At 41.6% G+C, this 23,489-nt stretch overlaps 1 protein-coding gene across 9 annotated transcripts in view; it reads left to right on the forward strand.

The window, feature by feature from the left end:
- FMNL2 (formin like 2) overlaps positions 1-23,489 on the forward strand; it is a 320,685-nt gene that overhangs the window by 249,273 nt on the left and 47,923 nt on the right. For all 9 annotated transcript variants that reach the window (XM_047721719.1, XM_047721722.1, XM_047721718.1 and 6 more), the window contains exons 7-9: positions 2,865-2,973; positions 7,423-7,499; positions 9,202-9,295. In XM_047721719.1, the coding sequence (XP_047577675.1) occupies positions 2,865-2,973; positions 7,423-7,499; positions 9,202-9,295 (280 nt within the window). The remainder of the gene's footprint in view (positions 1-2,864; positions 2,974-7,422; positions 7,500-9,201; positions 9,296-23,489) is intronic.

Below are 23,489 nucleotides of genomic sequence, written 5' to 3' on the forward strand. Positions count from 1 at the left end.
AATGCTCATTTTTTGTTACTGGTTGTAGTCGTGTTTTTTGAAATATATCTTAATGCTATGATTTTAAATACAACAAGTTCAGATGCTGCCTTTAATTATCCATTTTTATATAAACGGAAAATGGGAGGAAAAACAAAATTTAGATTAAATGCCATACACTTAGGAAAAAAGCTTATCTCCATTTTATAAGCATAGAAGATCAATAAATAAAATATATATTGTTTTAGACATATATTTTAAGTTGCTTAAATACTGATAAGTATTCATGTGCTGTTTTATATTATATACATTTTAAATGTTGATCCAAAATGTGTATTTGAGATTACCTACCTGCTACAGTAAGTAGAAACCTTCTGTGTTACTAAGTTATTAGAATGTTACAATTAGTCCATTTTTGCTAGTTTCTACAAATAATGCAAGCAAGGACAGAAATATTTCTGCTTTTTAGAGTCTTATAATGCTGAAGCAGAAGTACAGGATTCATACGTGAAAGGAAGGAACCTGCTATGTTACTTTACATTTCTTGGGAAACACCATTAATGTGTATGTTTGGTCTGTTTGGCAGAATCATTCAAATGTATGTGGAAGTGATGCAGAAACCTGCGACTGTGTAGAACTGACCTATCCCTCTTCCTTCCAGAATCCCTTGCTTTGGTCAAATCTTCTGCAGTCATTGCTGCACGGAAACTTAGCAATGAGGACAGTTGAGTCCTTGGAAAATCACCTTTTTTCTTTTTTGAACTTAACCATAGACCACTTTTGGTCTGGTAGCCACTGCTTTCAAGATAAAAATGCCCTCTCCCTCTCTACCCCCATCAGCTTTGACATACTTAACAAGTGATGGCATTAAAGAAATGCGAAACAGGTTAGAATAAATTAAGAAAGAGGCGGGAAAGAATTTCTGATATAGGCTGAGAAGACCACAAACATTTGGGTCAGGCTGGCTGTGTGATTATGGTTTGAAGAGGCACCAACCTCTAAGAGACCTCCATGAGGTGTGTTAGCGGATGTGCTCAGGCTAGGGCTGTGGAGAAGTGACTTGTTCCAGAGTTGTATTTTAAAGATTTTATTTATTTATTTATTTGAGAGAGAGACAGTGAGAGAGAGCATGAGCGAGGAGAAGGTCAGAGGGAGAAGCAGACTCCCTGTGGAGCTGGGAGCCCGATGTGGAACTCGATCCCGGAACTCCGGGATCATGACCTGAGCCGAAGGCAGTTGTCCAACTAAGCCACCCAGGCGTCCCAAGAGTTGTATTTTAGATGTTGAAATTCTGCTTACTACCACTGAAATTCTGAATTCATTTCCTTAACTTTGTCTTTGCATTCAGAGCTGAATTAGGCCAGCTTCCATTGCTGCAGTTTTATTTGCAAGTGTGAATAAAGCAGGAAGTCCTTTAATAAAGCATCCTTTTTCTTCTTCTTTCTTCTCCTCTTTTTTTTTTGTTTTAATAAACGATTTTTATTATAGAAGTAAGGTTTTGTTATTTTAGAAAAATTAGAAATTACATGTGAACAAAAAGAAAAAACTACGATCACATCACCTGAGATTACTGTTTAATTTATTGAATTTCTATCCTATTTTCTTATAGCTTTTTTCCCTTAATACTTGTGTCTCTGCATATTATGTAAAATGGACATCATGATGCACTTCATTTGGTAGAAAAAGCATTCTCCTTGAGAATAGCATAAGCAAACTGAGTTTTACAGATTCAGGTATATGGAAGCAAGTGACACATTGAAGTAGTTTTCACAAAAGGATTTGGCTCATTCATAGGCTTATGTGAAAAAATCATCTTCTGTTTGAAATTTTTTGAATAGAAAATGAACGAAAAGCCTGCTCAGCAGAACAATTTCAGATAAATCTCTCAATTCAGTTTTCGACTCTTTGCCTGCACTTGTGGGGCTTTTGAAAGTGGTTAACATTAATTGGAACTTCCTTTAAATTCTTTAATTAGTTCAAGAAGAAGGAAGGCCTTTGACTTACTTTGTAGATAATTTCTGTCCTTGACGCTATCAGAGAGTAGTTGACAATTTTTCAAATGGGATTTACTTCAGGTTTGGAGTTGCAGAGAAAACTGTACTTGGAGGCACCTGCCTCGAGCTCACTTGGAAGCTCTTGGTGGTGTTAGCTTGTCTCCTAGCACCATGTTGACCTTGCCACTCCCTTACTATGTGCAGGCTCTGAGAAATCTCCAGAAGGGAGAACTAAGGCTTAGCCATGCGGGATCTCTGGAATGAGGCTTAACATCGAAACCTCCTCACCCTGTGAAATACCAACCTATTTCCACACCAGGCTTTCGGTGAGGGGTCAGGCTGAGGAGGCATTTGCTCACGGTTAAGGTCTAATATCACAGGCTCATATCGAATTTGCTCCTGTATGAACTTGCCAAGGCTTCAACTCCTAACGGGGACTCCTGAGAGCAGTAATGGGAAGGTGCGGTTAGACTGGGGTCAGATGATTCAAGGTCTACAAATAAACGAAGCTTCACCTTTTCACTTGTTTGCAAATGCAGTCTGCAAGCCTGTTGTTTCCAATCACCTCAGCAGATCTAGCTTGGCTTCCTGATTAGGAGCCTAGGGGGTTGATGAATCTCAGGTACAGATGATATCTTATATGTTGTGAATGAAATTGAGTGCCATTGTCCGTAGTATCTGGCTTGATGAGATGATGACCAGTACACAGAATTGTGTAGGTCTTGCAGTCTACAGAAATAGCTTCTTGGGGGTTGGATGGTGGTGATTTCCACCTGTAGTCCTCATGTGGGTGCAGGTAAAGATAGAGAACAGTTTCCATTTTTTAAGTGCTTGTGCCTATGCTGAGAAGGTAAGCTATAGTTTTATAGAAGTTTCCTTTTTTCTTTGTAGATATAATACTTTGCCAAGCAGAAGAACCCTGAAAAATTCAAGATTAGTGAGTAAGAAAGATGACGTACATGTCTGTATCATGTGTTTACGTGCCATCATGAATTACCAGGTATGTTTGTGTTCTGAGTCTTTAAAAATCCAAATTTGTCAAAATCAGATCTTGTCCTCTTTGGTTTCTCAGTATTGTTTCTATTTGAAGTAAATATCAGGATTTAATGTGATTCTACTAAAAAAGGAAGGGTCTGGATCATTTTAATGCTCAAGACTTACCTCAGTGCCTGTGTATTTTAATTAGCATTTATATTTTGTGGTTTATTTAGAGGGAAGATGTTTTCCTCCTTCAGTCATAAACTTGTTTAGATTATTGGGTAAATGTTTGTGACCATTAAAGACCGAGTAAGCTGCTGGTTGTAGGCAATACTGGAACAACTTTAGAAAATTAGGATTGAATAGACTCTCACACGGGTCAGTTGTTCTCTCAAAGAGTTATATGGTAAAAAGGTGAGAAGCTGTAATTACTGTCTGTCAGACTTAGTGGTTCTTTTTTTTTATATTTTTAACAATTTTATTTATTTAAGAGAGAGAGCTCAAGTGCACAAGCAGAGAGGGTGGGCAGAGGGAGGGGGAGAAGCAGACTCCTTGCTGTGGGCAGGGCGCCTGACTCGGGGCTCAGTCCCATGACCCCAAGGTTATGACCTAAGCTGAAGGCAGACACTTAACTGACTGAGCCATCCAGGTGCCCCTGGACCTACTGGTTCTTAATCTTTATAAGAAGCACCTGGAGGATTCTTCTTCAAAGGGCAGATTCCTCTAGGTGTCTTTGATACAGGTGATCCCCATCATAATGGGGACCGAAGACAGCTTAATGTGTGGGTTGTATTAACTCAAACAACAAGTCAAAGTTGGAGCCTGGAGTATCAAGGGTGAACTGACAGGGTCCAAGTTAGATAAGGGGAGCCAGGGGTAAGAATTGGAAAAACCTAATTCAAATATAAAAATAGGATTTGGTATCTATGGATAGGGATGCTGAAGGTGGGTCCAAGCAGAAGTGGAAAGTAAATGCATAGGTAGTGAGGGTCAGTATTAGAATTCAAACCCAACATAAGGGTGCTGAATTGAATTTGAGATGCCCCAGGGAACTTACTCTCTAATGAGGGGAGACAGCTGATAAATAACTTGAGAAAACATACAGGGTTCCAGATAATAATGATGATGAAATGAAACAAAAGCTAATACTTATCAAAAACAACAAACAACAAAAACAAAAACAAAAAAACTTCACAAAAAACCCAAAGAACAAAACACAGAGAGTGTTTCCTAATAGGACCAGCACTTTTAAGCCTATTTACTTAATTTAAAGTTCTTAACAGTCCTATGAGATTGGTAATGTTACTCTCCCCATTTTACTGATGAGGAAACTGAGACAGGGAGAAGTTAGGTAATTTGCCCAGGATCATATAGTCAGGAAGGGGTAGAGTCAGATTTAAATCCAAGAAGGACCGGCTCCAGAGAATTGTTACCAATACTGTAGAAAAGCTACCCAAGAAGTAAGAATAGGAATTGATGAAAATGTGTGTTCAGTTTTAAATAGGCCAGCCCAGGGCAATGTCTTGGAGAATTAGCAATTTGTCATAGTAGCAATTTTAATGAGGGAACAAGGTAAGAGGTTTTAGGGAAAGAAGATTCTGGGTAGAAAAAGGGGCGAGTGCAAAGGCTGTGGGGGCAGAAATAAGTCTGCTGTATTTGGAGTGTGGAGAGGACGCCAGGCTGGCTGGATCGGACTAAGAAGAACAGTAGGAGATGAATCCGAAGTTGACATGGGGTCCTGACTGTGTGGGGCTTTAACAGCCAGTGAAAGGATTTTGGCTTTATTGTGAGTGGAACGCTATCGAACAGTTTGGAGGAGAAACATGACATGATCTGACTCTTGATTTTAACATGACTATTCTAGCTTCTGTGTTTAGGATTGACCTTGGGGGGCAAAGGCAAAAGGAGGTAAACCTTTTAGGAGGCTGCTGCATTGATTTAGGTGGACGTTGATGGTGGTATGGGACCAGGATAGTAGGAGTAGAGATGATGAGAGGTGACCAGATTCTGGTTTTGTTTTGATGATAAAGACAATGACATTGGCTACGTGGTGAGAAGTGGAGGGTGGCCCTGAGGTGTTTGTCTTGGGCCCCTGTCAGATGGAATTGCCATCTACTAAGACAGGGAAGGATACACAATGAGCAGATTTGGGAGACAATATGAAGAGTGAAATTTTAGGGGTGTTACTTTCAAAATGTCTGTAGTCATCGAAACAGGGTTCTTAAGTCAGTGGTGAGATATGCCCGTCTGGAATTCAGAACAGAGGTCTAGGAGATGTAAATTTGGGAATTAATAGGTAGTATATAAAGCCAGGGGAGTGCTTGAGAGCAGCAGGGGTAGCTAGACAAGCAGAGAGGTCCAAAATAGGAACCCTGGGCACTCTGTTTAAATGTCAGAGAGCTGAGGAAAAACTAGCTAGAGAGACTGAGAAGTAGCCAGGGAGGGAGGCAGGCACCAAGCACAGGAAGTGTTTCGAGGAGAAGAGCATGGTCAGCTGGGACAGTGCCGCTGCTAAGTCCTGTAAGATGACAAGTGAGAGTTGGCCACAGGCTTACAGAATGTGGGTCATCGGCAGTCCTGGCATGAACAGTTTCAGTGGAGAGAGATGGGATGAAATGCCTGATTAAAGGGATTGCAAGAGACAGTGGGAGGAGGAGAGTCTAGGCTGTGAGTGCTTGGAGTTTTGCTGTAGAGGTTAGCGGAGATACAGGGCAGTAGCTAGACACAGGTTGAAGGTCAAGAGAGATTTTGCCATTGTGGCTACTGTTTCAGTCGGGTACATTTGCATCACGTTTTTATGCTAATGAATCAGAGAGGGAGAAGTAACAATGAGGGATGGGAGAATTGCTGGAGCATTAAGAAATGTTTTGGGGCTGGTGAGAGAGAACGGAATCAAGTGGAGAGAATGGCCTTGGATTAGAGCCCAGGAAAGTTCTTCAGAAGAGGTGAGTGAGGATGAAAGCTGTGGAAACCATGGGTGGATTGATGAAGGGGTGCGAGCTTTTAGAAAAAATTTTTTTTCCTATTTGCTTATATTTTCTCAGTGTAATTAGGAAAAAGGTCATGAACTGTGAGGTTAGAGAAGGAATAATTCCTCAAGTCAGCGGAATCAAAAGTGAATCTGGAACTTGTTACTTCATTGAACTTACGCATCTCAGAACAAGGCAGGTCTTCCTGGGCTCTGGTCCTGAGTGCCGTATTTCCCAGGGAGGCTACTAGAAACAGTGGTTCTCAACCCGGGCTACACAGGAAAGTCAGCTTAAAAATTCAGATGCCACAGGGACATACAAATCAAAACCACAGTGAGATACCCCTCACACCAGTCAGAATGGCTAAAATTAACAAGTTGGGAAATGACATGCTGGCGAGGATGGGGAGAAAGAGGAACGCTCCTACACTGTTGGTGGGAATGCAAGCTGGTGCAGCCACTCTGGAAAACACCATGGAGGTTCCTCAGAAAGTTGAAAATAGAGCTACCCTACGACCCAGCAATCGCACTACTGGGTATTTACCCTAAAGATACAAATGTAGTGATCCAAAAGGGCACGTACACCCAAATGTTTATAGCAGCAATGTCCACAATAGCCAAACTATGGAAAGAACCTAGATGTCCATCAACAGATGAATGGATAAAGAAGATGTGGTATATATATACAATGGAATACTATGCAGCCATCAAAAGAAATGAAATCTTGCCATTTGCAACGACATGAACTAGAGGGTATTATGCTTAGTGAAATAATTCAATTGGAGAAAGACAACTATCATATGATCTCCCTGATAGGAGGAAGTCGAGAAGCAACATGGGGGGCTTGGGGGGGTTGGAAAAGAATAAGTGAAACAAGATGGGATCCGGAGGGAGACAAACCATAAGAGACTCTTAATCTCACAAAACAAACTGAGGGTTGCCAGGGGAGCGTGGTAGGGAGAGGGTAGTGGGGTTATGGACATTGGGGAGGGTATGTGCTATGGTGAGTGCTGTGAAGTGTGTAAACCTGGTGATTCACAGACCTGTACCCCTGAGGCTAATAATACATTATATGTTAATTTTTAAAAAGTTAAAAAAGATTAAAAAAATTAAAAATAAAAATTCAGTTGCCAGGTTCCCATCCTTGAGATTGGAAGTGAATCCTGGAAAATCAGTGTTGTGTTTTATTTACTCTTTCAGGTGATTTTGATAAGCAGCCAGATTGAGAATCACGGGACTAGAGCCTTTTCACTATTTTAATAAAGAGAAATGCATAGTTCCATCATAAAGAACGGAATATGATTCCTTGATAGTATCATGATTGCTAAAATTTTTCATAGAGAAATATGTTCAGGCACTAGAGACATAAATGGATTTATGACGGTATAACTTATATTAGGTAGAATCTTTGGGTTTTGTTTGTTTGTTTGTTTGTTTAAATCAACATGGATAGTCCCCTAAGTTGACTCCTAATGCTTTGTTTTTTTTTTTTTTTTCCCCCAGTATGGTTTCAACATGGTCATGTCTCATCCACATGCTGTCAATGAGATCGCGCTGAGCTTGAACAACAAGAATCCAAGGTAAGCTTACTTTGTCATTTTTCAAGTGTAAATAAATCTAACCAGAGGAAGAAGAGAGCCAGTCAACACTTAGTCAACTTAGAGTTGGAACACTTCCAAGTGCACCTCTTTGAATTAAGGTTGCCAGCGGACTCGTTGGCTATGTAGAATTTTCTTCTCAGCTGAGTTACAGTTTTACATGTGGTGGAGTTGAGCAACTGGCGACATTACCCCCTCACTGTTCTCTTCCAGCTTCACTTCTTTCGAGGCCTGGTTCTTGGCATCCTCGCAAATTTTACCAAATTGAGTAGAGAGCACGAGTTTGCCAGGTGGTTAGAACTGGGGCCAGGAGAGTCTTCAATCAGACTTAGCGATACCACTTACCGCTGAAAGCTAACTACAGCCACTATCCCTTGTCCGCGCTTCACTCGCAAACCTTTACATATGTCGTTATGACCAAACAACACAAGAAATACAAAACAAAAATTGCTGCGTATGTTGATTGTTTCTTCTGTTCACTTGACCCTAAAGGCCACTGCCATATTATTCACATCACAGATCATCTCTAGAAGCTGGTCTTAATTAGTTTATTTTAGTTACTGTAATGGGTTTTCCATTCTGGCGAAGGATTCTGCATTTCACACATCTTACTCCCTTTCACCAGATACGTCTGTATAGACCGTGCATCTGAAAACTTGTTAATGCAACTAAAAAATCTGATCACAGATGAGATCCTTTCTGATGCGGACTGAAATGAAAAATTTATAAATTTTGAATATTATTTCAAACTTCCTCCGATGATAGTTTTTGCAACTTGGCGATCACTTTCTTCATTTACTAAAAAGTTTGGGAAGTCATGCTTCTTTGTCCCTACCTTCCACTACAGGGAAGTTGTTACTCATTTTTCTTGGGATAATTGACATTGTGAATTATCAGGCCGGGCTTCATATAGAGGTTGGCAATAGTTTTTTTTCTAGGAAAAAAAAAATACTGAAGTGATCTTATTATGAAAAAACAATGCTGTTCTTGAGGTCATATTGAAAACTTAGACTATATTGCTAAGGGTTTCCTTATAAAAATATTTCAGATAAGGTTTTATTTTCTTTTTTCACGTCAGAAAATATTTTTGTATTAACAATGCTATAATCCAGCCCCTCTCAGATCTCCTACATATGAAGAAGTGGTGACAGAGACTTGCTTTGTCATAGGGGATCTTTATGATACCATCTGCAAATTGCAGATTTGAAATGGAGGACGTTAATTTCAGTAGATTTTGAACTTTTGGGGCAAATGTTATTTCTCTGACTTTAAAGCCAGGAAAAATATTTAGCCAGTGGGTCCTTTTCCTGAACATTCCCAAGTTCCCAGGTGTCTAGCTTATCAATAAAACTTTCTCATACATATTGTACTGAGCCACCCACTGGTAGAAATGAAAGACTAATCTTCCCAGAATTGATTTTCATTAGTGAGTAATTTGTAATTTTGGGAGTGGGAAACTTTCCTTCTAAATTTGCTACCTCAGATAAATCGCACACGTAGATGTTAGTAGAGGTTTAAAAATGTACTTTCATATAAATATACCTTAGTAAAAGTTTAAAAAACATACATGAATTAATATTTTATTATCACAGCCGTCTGGGAAGGAGGGAGCAGCTGACTCATTGTGTTACTTTCACTGATTTTTTTTTTTTTTTTTTTTGCTTGTTTCTTCTTGCTTTGACAGAACAAAAGCCCTTGTCTTAGAACTCTTAGCAGCTGTTTGTCTTGTCAGAGGCGGGCATGAAATCATTTTATCAGCATTTGACAACTTTAAGGAGGTAGGATCCTTTGTAGTTCGCTCACGTTTACAAACCTCTCTGGAAGTCTTTGAACAGAATGATTTACCTTTTCTGTGTGTGTTTTCTTATTGGGAAATAACTGACTTCAGTTTCAGGTGTACAATGTAAGGACTTGCTATTTGCATGTCTTGTGAAATGATCACCACAATAAGCTTAATTAATATCCGTGGTTGACCTTTTTAATGTCTTCTGGGGCCTCAAGGGTATAACAGTTAATTTTCTAAGATGTCACTGAGGGAGAAGTAATGAACTTAGTTTAAATATCTTAAAGGGATGCTTTAAGCTTCCTTGGGTATCTCATTTCCACGAAAAGTTAAAAACTATTTGCAGGATCCATTTTCCTTTGGAGAATGTGGAATTGCCAGTTTGAAAACGGTTTGCAAACATGTTTTGTTAAATGTCTGAGGTTTTCATTATGGTGATACTTGATTACCCTCCGTGTACATTTTAGGAACTCTTTGATCATAGTTACTTCCCCCAAATCTTTTGTATTATCCTTGCTGTGCTGGACGCCACACACACACACCAAAAACCCTCTCAGTTAAATACAGACACTGATTTCAGCAGTTGGTAATCTTAACGAGGTGATCCTGTCCTAGACAAACAGTAAACCAGCGGACATGTGTGGTTGAAAATGAAAACTGAAATGACTACAAAGAAAGAATGACATGCAGATTATATGATACCAAGGATGGTGGCCCAGAGTATCAAGACATCATGACTGGAATAACCCCTCATTTCCCTGAGTGGTAGCGTGCAGGGTCATGTGGCCATGAAGAGCGCCTGTTTGCTCCCCTACCATGGGCCTAACATTTAAGGCTCCTTTGCAGTGGGGCGTTATAAAAGTCAGTAAAGGCACTTGGATCTCAGGCTTTTGTAGGGCCGTCAGCCAAGTTGTGCTTTCTCCTTGCGACCCTGTTAGGTTTCAGAAGCTTCTGGATTCGAATACAGATCTCAGAGGGTCTTCCAGACTCTCTCATCTTTCCTGGGAGCCTCTGGAGTAAGAACCCAGCTAGTATTTGTCAACAACCTCCTGTACGATGGGTGCCATGCCAAGTACACCCATGAAGTCGTGAGAATATGTGAGACAAGTATTCATGTCTACATGTTCTGGAAGAATAAACTGAAATTCCAGATATCTGGTTGGCCCATGGCCCATAGCCAGAGAAGTGGCAGAGCGAGGACCAGGATTTGGTGCTCTTGATCACCAACTCCCGTTTTAGGTGGCATTTAGGCCCAGCTGTGCGTAAACCTCTTCTGGAAATACCGAATTAGATAGGACCTCAGAGCCATTTCCCCCATCCTACACCTTTCATTGGCCTTACTGCACCAGTTGCCGAGGTACTAGCGAGTGACCCATGATCGCACATGTGGACTAGAAAGCTCCAAAGATGTCATCAGGCAGGAGTACCCTTTCATTTCTATTGTTTCCCTCCCTTCAGTCACTGCTTTAAAATTCTGATACGCATTTTGTTAATGCCAGCCATGGACAGAATCACATATTGCCTTTTTACCCATTCAGCCTCAGGGATAGTGAAAAAATATCCAGGTTCTAAGAATATGAGGAATAATGGTGAATCTTTAAATTCACACTTTGTCATCAAAAATAAAAAAAACCACAGAGGCTTTAGAGAGAAGAAATGTATGAATGCTTGTCTGTGGATGTTTTGCATAAAACATATTAGTACATAAAATTCACATTTACAAATAAGATATGTTTGGGTAGATGTGTGTATAAGAAAGTGAAACAGCTCACAAAGCTACTCTAACTCCCAAATCTTTACCATATGATCATATTATCACATGTCTAATTCCTCCCACATTGGAAACACTTACTCTACCTTATCAGTGACCCTTGTTATAACATAAGCAATATCACAACAAGCATCTGATGATATTGTGGGTCAGATTATGTCCTCAAATTATAATTGTGTGCAATCAATCAGGAATCATTAAAACCAGTAATTCATGAGATGGATGTTAATCTTGTGTCCTTTTAGGTAAAACAGAATGTCTTTCTTATGCATGATCATACTTGCAGAACTGAGTTTCAGTGACCTAGTATCAGAATTGTATACAGTTTATCTGTTTAGGACATAGTGGGTGCTTAGTTGGAAAAAAGTAATCTTATGAAATGGCTAAGTAACAGTGCAAACTAAATTAATTTTGACTTTGAATTTTAAAACCTTAACTAACAAATCTGCCTTACTTCTGTTACTTCATTACTTATGGCTGATGGGGTTTAAGATCTGATTCTCCTTGGACGGGCACTGGTGTCTTAGAGAAACAATGCCACGTGGGAGAAGGAACAAGAGCGGGTTCTGTGTGTGCTCCTGGCGTGCATTGACCTCGAGGTGTGGAATCCGTGTAAACAGACCAAGCAAAGGGATTACCCTAATAGCTGTATGAATGAGGAGAGGGCAGGGGCATGCCCCTGAGAAACTTGATTGATTCTTACAGATAGGTCAAAAGAGCGTCAACCCATTTATCTGTTCAATTTTAGCGTGAAAAGGAATTACTTTATGTTGATCCTTTTTTTTTAATGCCATTGTCAGTCCAGAGTGTCTTAAATTTCGTTTTCTCTTTTCCCCCATTTTATGTGAAGGATTTTTTTTTTTCCTTATACATCATAGTGAAGAGTATGTTCTTTAATCATTTAAGGAAAAATGTCCGTGAAATCTTATGGGTTTAGGGAGATTTGGGGGCCAGCTGCTCTTTTTTTTTTTTAAGATTTTATTTATTTATTTATTTGACAGAGAGAGAGAGAGAGAGAGAGAGAGAGAGATCACAAGTAGGCAGAGAGACAGGGGAGGGGAAGCAGGCTCCCTGCTGAGTAGAGAGCCCGATGTGGGACTCGATCCCAGGACTCTGGGATCATGACCTGAGCTGAAGGCAGAGGCTTAACCTGCTGAGCCACCCAGGCGCCCCCAGCTGCTCCTGATAAGGAAAAGTGTACTTAGGATCTCAGATGCTTGTGCAGATAGGGTTTGGGTGAGATTGGTACGTTTTGGGCCATTCACGGCAGAGAGAAGACCATACCACATACCAGGATTCCAGCAAGTATGGCCAACAAAGACACTTCGCCTTCAAGAAGATTGTAAAGCTTCTTATCCCTTTTAGTAAGTTGGGATTCCATTTGTCTCCTTAAAAAAGATGATGGGATCATCCTAATTTTCGTTGAGGGGACTGATGGAGGGTGGTGGTGGGGTTCGACATTAGACAGCAGTATCTTGTCTTGCAAATAAAGTAATAGGCATTAGAGTACTCAGACTCTTTGGGCTTTGATCGTTGTGAAAGCACGGCCACGCACACTGTTGCAATGTGGCACCAGATGCTAAAGGGAGGCTTAAAGACCCTGCATCTTAAGGATGTAGCGGGTTGTTTTCCTCCTCTGTTTCTTCTTCTTCTTCTCCTTCTTCTTTTTTATTTTTTAATTTTTAAAAAAATTTTTGAGAAGATTTTATTTATTTATTTGACAGAAAGAGAGACCAAAAGTTGGCAGAGAGGCAGGCAGAGAAGCAGGCAGACAGAGAAGCAGGTAGACAGAGCAGGGGAAGCAGGCGGTGCTCCATCCCAGGACCCTGAGATCATTACCTGAGCCAAAGGCAGAGCCACCCAGGCGCCCCTCCCCCTCTGCTTCTTGAGCCATCAAATCCCTTCTGTCCTACTTGACTACCACTAATTAATTCAAATGTAAATTACAGGAAGGTGTCTCTTCACTTTTGATAGACTTTTATGTAGGATTCCTTAAATTTCTCATTATTCAGTTAGTGTTCAAAATCTTAAGTTTGGTTTTCTGTGTTTTTGCCACAAATTTTGTCACATATCCTCATAATATCTGGAGTACATACCTTAGGAAAATAGAGAGCACTTCCAGTTTACTGATATCTGAGGGCAGGAAGAATATTAACCCAAGGCTTTGCTTTAGGTGGGTGTTGAGGTTGGGTCTAAGCCTGGTGTCCCTGAGGAAGCACATATGTCACATTAATATATTTGATGATAAATGAGTTCTTACACCAGGTGTGGTTTGTGACATGCCTGAAAATTTGAGTGTGGTGAGTAAAGACCAAACCATTTAGTCAACCATGATGCTCCTTGAATTTTTTTCTCTTAAAGTTTTTTTTTTTTTTTCCTAAATAAAGGGAATTAACACGTCTGCTTTTGGTGTTGAAACCTCTACTCCTAAAAATTTATGATCCTGAATTGAGGATCAGGGTGAGAACAAGGAGTCCTCTGTTTTTTGCTTATTGGCGAATTTTGCTATGTGGAGGGACATATTACCATTTTGCCTAAATCAATACTTTCTTAGTTGTATAGCAATATATGTTTTTGAACATTTGGCCTCCCCAACAGGAAAAAATACATTTGGAAGCAAAGGTCGTTCTCTTGGTGTTTGCAGTAGTTCAGGTCTTATCTGTGAGAAGCAGAAAACAACTCTAACATACAGAAGAAAGGGTTCGTTGGAAAGAGGTTGAGAAATGCACAGGGTTGACAAGGAGCCTAGAGAAACAGGCCTGGAAAATGAGCAGGCTTTCCTAAAATGTGGCTAGACTCTCAGGCTGTGTCACCCTGAAGCTTGGCCACCATAAACATGACTTGAGGTTCTGATCATGCTTTTTCTTCTCTCCCAAATGACATGGACCATAGCTAACCATCAGCTGGGTCATCAGAGTACGTTTATGGGTTAAGGCCATGAACTAGCCCCCACTTTAGAGTTAAGACATGATTTAATCTACTTTCCCTTAAGAACCTGGAGGTCTTCCACCTAGACCTTGCTCTCTTCAACTTTTCCTAGTCTTCCTGTTTTTCTGTTCTGTTCTTTGGTATATCTGACAATATTCAATCCTTTGGTATAACTGCGTTTAAGAAAGTGTCTGCAAGAGGGGAGTGGGGTTATGGACGTTGGGGAAGGTATGTGCTATGGTGAGTGCTGTGAAGTGTATAAACCTGGCGATTTATAGACCTGTACCCCTGGGGCTAATAATACATTATATGTTAATTTAAAAAATGAATAAATAAATAAAAAGAATGTGTCTGCAAGAGTCTGGCAAAGAAATGCCCCCATTTGAAATGAGAGGGGAAGAGGCTGAGGCCCGTGGGCTCTGCAGTGGAATGGCCTGCTCTGATAGTCGTGATCAAACTCTCCGAGGGCTTTGAGCTCCCCGCTCCCCGAGGCTGCTGGGCGGTGCACCTGGAATGCATCAGGATTCCAGAATGATTATAACTGTCTTCTCATCTGCTTCCACAATGACAGCATCTGGCTTTGACAAATAAGCCTGAGGCCCGAGTTCGGTTATTCAAGGCCCGCCTCCTTCCCAGGGCCGCCCTTCCATTCCAGTGTGGAGCGGCAGGGCCATGTGGAATGAGTCACTCAAGGCCACCAGCGCTCCTGTATGCAGCGCTCTTGGCAGTAGTCATTAGTTTTTTTCGCCGTTTTCTAGAAGGCTTCCTCAGAAAGCTGATGTGGTTTAGCTACCGGGCACCCGAAAGCACTCGTGCTATCCATTATTAAGTTGATTTAAGAAAGCCTGTCAAGTTTTATTTACAGTGGGCCAAATTGGGCAGGAAGGAGAGCAGACATTTTGGTGTACTTCCAGCGTCCTTGGAGTTTAATCCCATCTAATCTAACCTCTCAGACGTTTGAGGGTGTAGGATTATAAGTCCAGCACAAGACCCTCCAGATGACTCCTTCATTGGTAAAAATTTTCAACATGGAGGGAAGGGCACTTTTTTTTTTTTTTTGGTCTCTCCCTGAACTACAAGCAATGTATTTTCTCAGATCTCAGACTGTGGGAGCTACAGTTTGAGTGCATGTGTGTATTTCACAGTGTGAGGCCAGAATTACACTAATCTGATTGCCTGAGCCTCCTCCCTGGCCAGTCTGTCTTGTCAGTGATCAAGAAGCAGAGTCCCCACAATTATTATTATTATTAATTTTTTGGACTGTTTATTAACGGTTGCAGTTACTGCTTGTGTACAGTAAATGACCCCAGACATAGTCTTACTGCGCTCATGGGTTCTGTGGATCAGGAGGTCAGGACGGGCATGGCAGGCATGTCCCTGCTCCCTCACACCCAGGGCCGCCTCAGCGAAGATCCCAGCGACTAGGGGCAGGAATTCATTTGGAGGCTTCTCTTCACTCAAATATCTAGCTCTGGGCTATGATGACTTAAGGGCTGAGCACAGTGGAGCCTACCAACCGGGATGCTTCCATGTAGAAGTTCCCGTGGATGGCGCCGGTCATGGTGTGAGGAGAGCTGGCTTCCAAGAGGGAGGATGGGGGGCTGGAGCATCCAGAGATCAGGGATTTAAAGTGATAGACGTCACAGTCTGTCTCCTGAGCTAGTGTCAGAAGTCATCAATGTCATTTCTGCTGCATGTGGTTGGTTATAAGTGAGTCACGAAGGCCAACACAGATGACCAGGGGTATCAAAGACTTCACTTCTCCATGGTGGATTGTGAGGGTGATATCACGGGAGAACGTGTCGGGTGGGAGATAATGCTATGCTCATTTTTGGAAAATAAAATTCACCTCCATAACTTTTTGAGAATTACCAGTATATCGCTGGTGGTTCCTCTTCTGTTTTCTCTCTTGTCTTCTCTCAACCCAGTACTTTGGTTTGCCTCAGGACTGAAAGCTTTGTAAACTTCTTCACTGGCATTAGAAAGGATGGTTGCCAGTTTTGGGGCACCTGGGTGGCTCAGTGGGTTAAGCCTCTGCCTACGGCTCAGGTCATGATCTCAGGATCCTGGGATCCAGCCCCACACTGGGCTCTCTGCTCAGGAGGGAGCCTGCTTCCCCCCTTCTCTCTGCCTATCTCTCTGTCTACTTGTGATCTCTCTGTCAAATAAATCTTAAAAAAAAAAAAAGAAAGAAAGAAAGAAAGAAAGAAAGAAAGGATGGCTGCCACTTCTTTCAAGCCAGTTTGGGCAAACGGTATTTTGGGAGCCTTTCTAGAGGAGAAAGGAGCTGCTTATGTAAGATTTCTGAGCCGCTGGTAGTGAACTAGTTATTTCATTATCATCTCTGTCTTTATCATCTTGTAAGGAACTGAAGGCTGGTCTCCTGTTGGTCATTAGGGGGTGAGTCATGCTAACTTACCGGAAAAATTTTCATGAATATTTGAGTGCCCTTTTGTGTCAGAAATAATGATAAACACTGGCAATAAGAAAGTGAGCAAGACATAGGCCTTACCCTTAAGAAGGAGAATCCGAATCCGGTTAAGGAAACAAATATTTTGACAGTTAAGCTATTAGGCTTTATGAAGTTAAATGTCAGATGCTTTCTAAGAGAAGTAACCGCTAACCAAGAGGAGGTGAAGGCAGGCACATGGGATGGGCGCTCTCAGGGAGGCTTCCTATAGGAAGGGGTGCCTGAGCTGAATTTAGGATGAGTAAGAGTTAACCAGGTATAATAGTTTCTTATTAGTGCTGTAATAAATTGTCCTAAACTTGTGGCTTATTACATATTATCCTACCGTTCTGTTGGTTGCATGCGTAAAACGAGTCTATAGAGGCATTCTCTCAAGGAATCCATTTCCTTGCCTTTCAGTTTCTAGAAGCTGCATACCGTTCCTCCTTTCCTTGGCTCTTATGACTCTGAGCCTTTGGCCTCCTTCCTCTAGTGACCATTGTGATTCTGTGGGGTCCACCGGGATAATCCAAGGATAATCTTCCCATCTCAAGATACTTATCTTAATCATACCTGCAGAGTCCCTTTCACTTGGAAGGTAACTAGTCCCCAGTGCTAAGGATTAGGACAGAGACATCTTTGTGGAGGCGGTTCTTCAGCTCCCCACACCAGGTAAAGGTGGCCTTTTATACAAAGAAGGTGGCATCCTAGTAAAGCTTCAAGGACCCTAGTTACTATAGTTTACTGTACTCTCCTTTCTTAAAGGGGAGGCGGGTGTGGGAAGAGACATGGGGAGGAGAGGAGGGGAGGGGCTGATGGGGAAAGACTTCGTGTCTTACTCCAGAGCCTTCATATTCCAGAGACTGCCTGAAGAAGCAAGAGGCAGCGGCAGGAAATGTGTTCTCAAACTCCTCCAAGCACTCGGTGTTTGGATCAACTCTCTCCGTACAAGAATGGCAGTTACATTTTGCTGCAAGAGTCTCTTGGCAGTGAGCTTAGCATGAGGTCACTTGGAGGAGGGTGTGGCTATGGTTTGAGATTTGTTTCAGAGATTTTTGCCATTCATACTTCTCATTTCTTGGGCCTCTTCTTCCAGTGACAGTCATCTGCTTCTTCATCTGATAATATTGCCGGGACTTTGCTGGGGGCCTGAAGGAACTTAAAAAAAAAAAAAAGTACAAGAGGATAGTGGTTCCTGGGGACACAGGAGATGATGGTGTCTGGGAGCACCTACAGAGATGCTCTGCTTTTCAGCCGGACTCTAATTAGACCCGCCCGGCTTTCCACAGGCCGCCTGCCGTTCACACATGAGGCAGCCTCATCCTCTGCTTCGTTCATAGCAGCCACCTTTTTAGAAAAAAACACGGCTTTGCTTCCTTTTGTTTTTAGCCATGTAAAAGTGCTGTTTGGAAAATCTGGGCCCTTGGCCAGCTGTAAAATAGTAGACATGTGTGTCCTCCTTGCCTATTCTGGGATGATCACAGTGAGAGATCTCAGGGGAAAAAAAACAAAACAGAGCTATGTGTCGCCTTAAGACCCCATCGATCTGCACTGGTGGCTGGCCCAGGTCCTTCATCGTGGCCTTTCCGCTTGGGAAGGGTTCCTGGGGCAGGTGGAGGCGGTTATGGCTGTAGGGTGCGTATGGATGGTATGAAGCCCTCTGCTGTGACTGGATGAGAGAACTGGCATCGAAGCTCAGACCGCTCCGACAACATCATCAACTCCGAAAACCATTAGGATGCGGGGATGTTTCAGCTCCCAGTCAGGATTTGGTTGGCATTCGGCCAGTTATTTCTGCACGGTGAGGTTAAAGTGTCTATCAGGGTCCCCTTGATTTCTTTTTCCTGTGTGAGGGGATGCCTCCCTATTCTTTTCCTCCCTCCCTCTACCCTGACTTGTATAACAAGGAAGTTTTTTTTTTTTGTTTGTTTGTTTTTTTTTAAAGTCTGTGTCTTGGGTCTTAAGTATGCTTTAGTATGCTGTATTTGTTCCAGCTGCTTTTTAAAGCACGTTTGTATTAAGTGAAAATAGAAAGAATTGTTTTAAAATGTCAAACCTGCTTTATAGGTTATTTTTAGTGGTCATTAAGTCCAGTGCTAAGCAATGGCTAAGTCCTAGACACAGGGCTATGTTAACCATCTTATTAACTAGGCTTCAGGGTTTAAATGGAGCTCTTCAAATAATCATGAAAATGCTGTGCTAGATATGTTAACTAGGGAAAGGATAAATGACATAGATTTATGTCTTATGTATGGGTATACTGGTGGATGCATATTGTGTGTGTCTTATTGGTAACAGCATAAAGATACTTTTGTGAATAGTAACAGACGCTAAAAAGAAACAAATGACAGGGTTTGGAGTGGCAGTGTGTGTATATTTCCATTGCAACATGCCTCACGTGGTTAAATGTCGCTATTATGCAGGGTTAGGGTTTTCCTACTAGTGGTGTTTTATGTGACAGCTCTCTTGTGTCTTTTCTAAAGATGCTAATTATCTTTTGTGTAATCTCTCTTCAAAGATAAAGACACGGGGCGCCTGGGTGGCTCAGTGGGTTAAACCCTCTGCATTCTGCTCAGGTCATGATCTCAAGGTCCTGGAATCAAGCCCTACATCAGGCTCTCTGTTTGGCGGGGAGCCTGCTTCCCCTTCTCTCTCTGCCTGCCTCTCTGCCTACTTGTGATCTCTCTGTCAAATAAATAAATAAAATCTTAAAAAAAAAAAGATAAAGACAAAATCAAAATTCTTTGGAACTTCTAGAGAGTTTTTGGGTAAATATGCTTCTTACCATGGGGGAAAAAAAAAATCATAAGATCAAGAGTTTGACAGAAAATAAAAAGGCATGATTTTTGTCCCACAGAAGTTGCTGTTGCATTGAGAAAGACAGGGTTGACTTTAGTAGGTAGTTGGGTAAGGACTAAATGTATGCTAAGGTAAACAATAAGAGGACAGTAATTCAGAACGTTAAGAATGATGCTTATATTTTTAAAATTCCTTATTATGACTTAAACTGGTTTTAGGTTTTATTGCCAGTGAATATGCTTACTGATTTCATTTGAAATTTAAATACTTGTAAAACTTAAGCACATTAAAACAGTTTATCTGGGCTCCGTAGTCAGTACATAAGGGCTTTGTTTGGTTGGTTTCCTTTAAGCTAACAAACAGTCGTCTTCAGAAAGAAAACACGAGCAAAATTCTATAAACATTAGTCAGTAGATTATATCGTGTGTACAAAAAAGGCATGTATAAATACATGGAGAGGCTACCATCTATTGTTTGCTGAGTGCCAATAGGCTGCTATAAATTACTTTAATTCTAAGATCCACACTATGAAGTAGGAATAAAGAAAAAGGGGTTTTTAGAGTAGGTAGGCCCTGGCATACTTTAGTAAATGGCAGCCGTGGGATTTTTACCCAGATCCATTGAGCAGAAGGCTCATAGTCAACCTTCTATAACATGTTGTCACATACCAAACGCTTTCTGCATGTGTTCCTGCAACGCCCTCAGCTTTCTACTACAAAGCCAACCTAACTGGAACAGTTACAGATTGGATAGGTTATTGGAGTGTTTTTAGTGACTAGTAAAATTCAGGAAAAACTGGACTATTTGTAGGGGCCTGAAAAGAGAGGATGGGTCTTGAGCAGGATTATAAAGGAGGCAGACATTTATTTGGTGGGTGGAAGGCGTTCTGGGAACAGAAGGAGAGAATGGCATGAGGTCCGTCCTGTAGCAGGGTAAGTCGGGATAAATGTACTGCGTGGCAAGGGAACATGTCTGGCCGGGGTCCATGATCCAGAAGAAAGCATATCAGGGTGCAGGCATGATTAAGAATCTGAGGAGGTAACCGTGGAGAGATTTGAAGCCTGTGGTAGAATCTCAACTGGAAGATAAAGTAGCAGGGAAAAGAAAAAGGGGATGAGAAGCAACTAAAGTTACAAAGCACTCTACAGTTTTAAAAAGTGGTTTTATATCTGTTCTATACAATTCTGTGGAAATCTGTGAAAGGGAATTTTATGGAATTCTTTTTTTTTTTTTTAAAGATTTTATTTATTTGACAGAGAGAGAGATCATAAGTAGGCAGAGAGGCAGGCAGAGGGAGAGGAGGAAACAGGCTCCCCACTGAGCAGAGAGCCCGATGTGGGGCTCGATCCCAGGACCCTGGGATCATGACCTGAGCCCAAGGCAGAGGCTTAACCCACTGAGCCACCCAGGTGCCCCTACGGAATTCTGATAAATCTTCAAGAGTATGCATGAAGTACCTGACAGGGGAGATGCTGGAGTTTCGAAAGTAGGTGGTTCAGGTGGTAAGTGACTGGGTCCCGGACCAAGCTTGTGGTCATGACAATGGAGGTAAAGCCTCAAAAGGCAGCAGGAGACAGGATAATGCAGTGAATTTGGGGATGGATATAAGAGGAGAATAAAATCTATTCAAGTGATATACATTTAATTAAGAAAGTAGTGCAGCCACAATAAACAGATATCTGGGCTTTTTTTTTTTTTCCTTCTTTCTAGTGAAGAAGCTAAGCTTTGTTTTTATTAAATTCATTCTCTTTGTGATGGTTAAATGTCTGTTAGATTCTTAGTTCTGAACTAAAGATGATGAATGAGAGAAAAGGTAAACAGGTATTGGGGAGTGTGTGTGTGTGTGTGTGTGTGTGTGTGTGTGTGTGTGTGTGTAATCCAAATAGAGAAGGGGATTGTAACTAAGGAGATGAACTCCACATGGTGCTAGCCTAGAGGAGTAAGGAGGCCAGGCTAGAATGGTCTGGAAAGATGCTCCGACCAACACAGAAGATGGAGGACAGTCAAGAGGGTGAGAATATACCGGGTCGGTCTGGTGTCTTATGGTGCAAGTTCCTGATTTAGGTGATAAGTTACTCACATGGTCTCTGTCCCCCTTCAAATTCTACATTTTCATATTTCTGTATAAAATTTGGTCTCTACATTCTTATGTATGTAATACATATTATGCATATATGTTCAGGTGTTTCCATCTGAGAAAGGTTAAGTGCTTCTTTTACTGAAGATAGGAAAACAAGGTACCCAGATAATCACATGATGGGTACAAACATTTACAAACACGAACAAAACATAACCTGTCCAAGGGCAGTTGGTAGGATAGACATAAACTTACAAAAAAGATGGAGCTCTGTGATTTTAGACCACATTGTGAGGTTAGTCCCTTGTTCCCTTTACAACTGCCTGGCAATGGCTGCATCATTTTCCAAACCCAAGTGTCATTTAAAAAAATCCGCAGTGTGTCAAAGGAGCTTGCTGCTTCTCTAACCAGAAAGTGAGCTGGGTGTGCTGGGGGGCCATGTTGGTACCTGCTGCTTGTAAGGGCCTGTCTGGGAAAGCATCACCTGCTCGAGCCATGTTTGAGAGACTATGCTTCCGAGTCATGATTCAGGCTTTTCATTTCCCAGCTCCTCCGTCGTACCCGGACTCCGTCTCCTCGTTGTAGTATAGCGGCCGTTCTTTATTCTTTCGCCTAGTGGTGCGTGTGGCTCTTGCCCAGGTCTTTCATTCCTTAGAGCCATCTGCCAAGGATATATAGTCATGCTTGGTTTTCATTCATAACAATCGACTGACACACACTCAGTAGAAGAAAGTGGCCCAGCGGTTCCTGATGATGATCCAACAATCACTGTCAGTCACCCTTCATCACGAAGTTGAGCTCTCTGACGGAGTTTTCCCCCTCAGGCCTGCGTCACTGGAGAGTGGAAATGGCCAATTATAGTAACATGAGCTATAGCTCTGTTTTGTTTCAGCAGTTCGGTTTTGGCTGTGGAAAATGAGGGTTCCTTCCCCCACCAGTAAATGTACCAGCAACACACGTGGTATCCCGGATTTACTGGTATACCGCTAAGAACAGCACTGAATTTTCCATTTTGAAGTATTTTCCAGGAATAGACGTAAGGCTAGGAAGTAGCATATTCCATGTGGTAGTTGTCCAGGACATGTTTAGTGCATTGTTAAGATAATCCTCTTTTTGTTCCTTGTGTGTTCTTGGTTGTTTGATATTTTAGCATGTTATGAGTTCTAGGGCAAATCTCTTTACTTGGGTAGATTCACTGAGTATGACTGTCCCTGAACTTTGGGGAATGCCTGTCCTATATGCATGTGGGAGAGATCTGTTTCTTTATCTCTCTCCTGTTCTTGCTCGGAATCCAACATTCACTTGGCTTTGGGAGAAGAATATCTAGCCTTGTAATGAGCCTCTATGTGACAGAGGAAATCACATCCCAGAGACAACAGAGAATGGTCAGGGATCCACGGCTGTCTAACCTGGTGAATGCCAGGGATTGTACCTGTCCCTGCATAACATAATTGAAGGGATGTCTGGGTTTTTTTGTCTTTGTTTTTTATTAATCTTCATGTTTTTCCTACCTTGTAAACTGGTGGCGGGTTTCCAGGGAAACCTGCCCTGTCCAAATGATGTGACTTCATCTTTGTGGAGAGATGGCAGATGTAGTTAGTTGTTCTTTGTGTGGTGTGACCTACTCCCTGACAGTCTTGGGAGACCTTTTCCTATTAGAAATCCACTTATTTGCTTCTGCAAGTTTGGGGTTTTGAGAATTCATCATCTTTATAGAAATAAAAAAGCTATTCTCTAGTAGTATAATCTACTACTTCTTAAATTTTTGGTCTCAAGACCCCTTTTTACATTCTTAAAAATTATGAAGAATTTCCCCCACCAATTTTTTGTTTATGAGGGTTATGGATTGATATTTACCCCATTAGAAATGACCGCAAAATTTTGATACTTATTTCATTAAAAATAACATAATAGACTCATTACACATTAGTGTTAACTTTTTCTGTAAAAAAACATTTCTCAAAACTTAAGGTTAGGGGCGCCTGGGTGGCTCAGTGGGTTAAAGCCTCTGTGTTCAGCTCAGGTCATGATGCCAGGGTCCTGGGATCGAGCCCCACATTGGGTTCTTTGCTCAGCAGGGAGCCTGCTCCCCCCACCCCTGCCTGCCTCTCTGCCTACTTGTGATCTCTGTCTGTCAAATAAATAAATAAAATCTTTAAAAAGAA

Source organism: Lutra lutra, chromosome 3 (assembly GCF_902655055.1).
Source record: "Lutra lutra chromosome 3, mLutLut1.2, whole genome shotgun sequence".
NCBI lineage: Eukaryota > Metazoa > Chordata > Mammalia > Carnivora > Mustelidae > Lutra > Lutra lutra.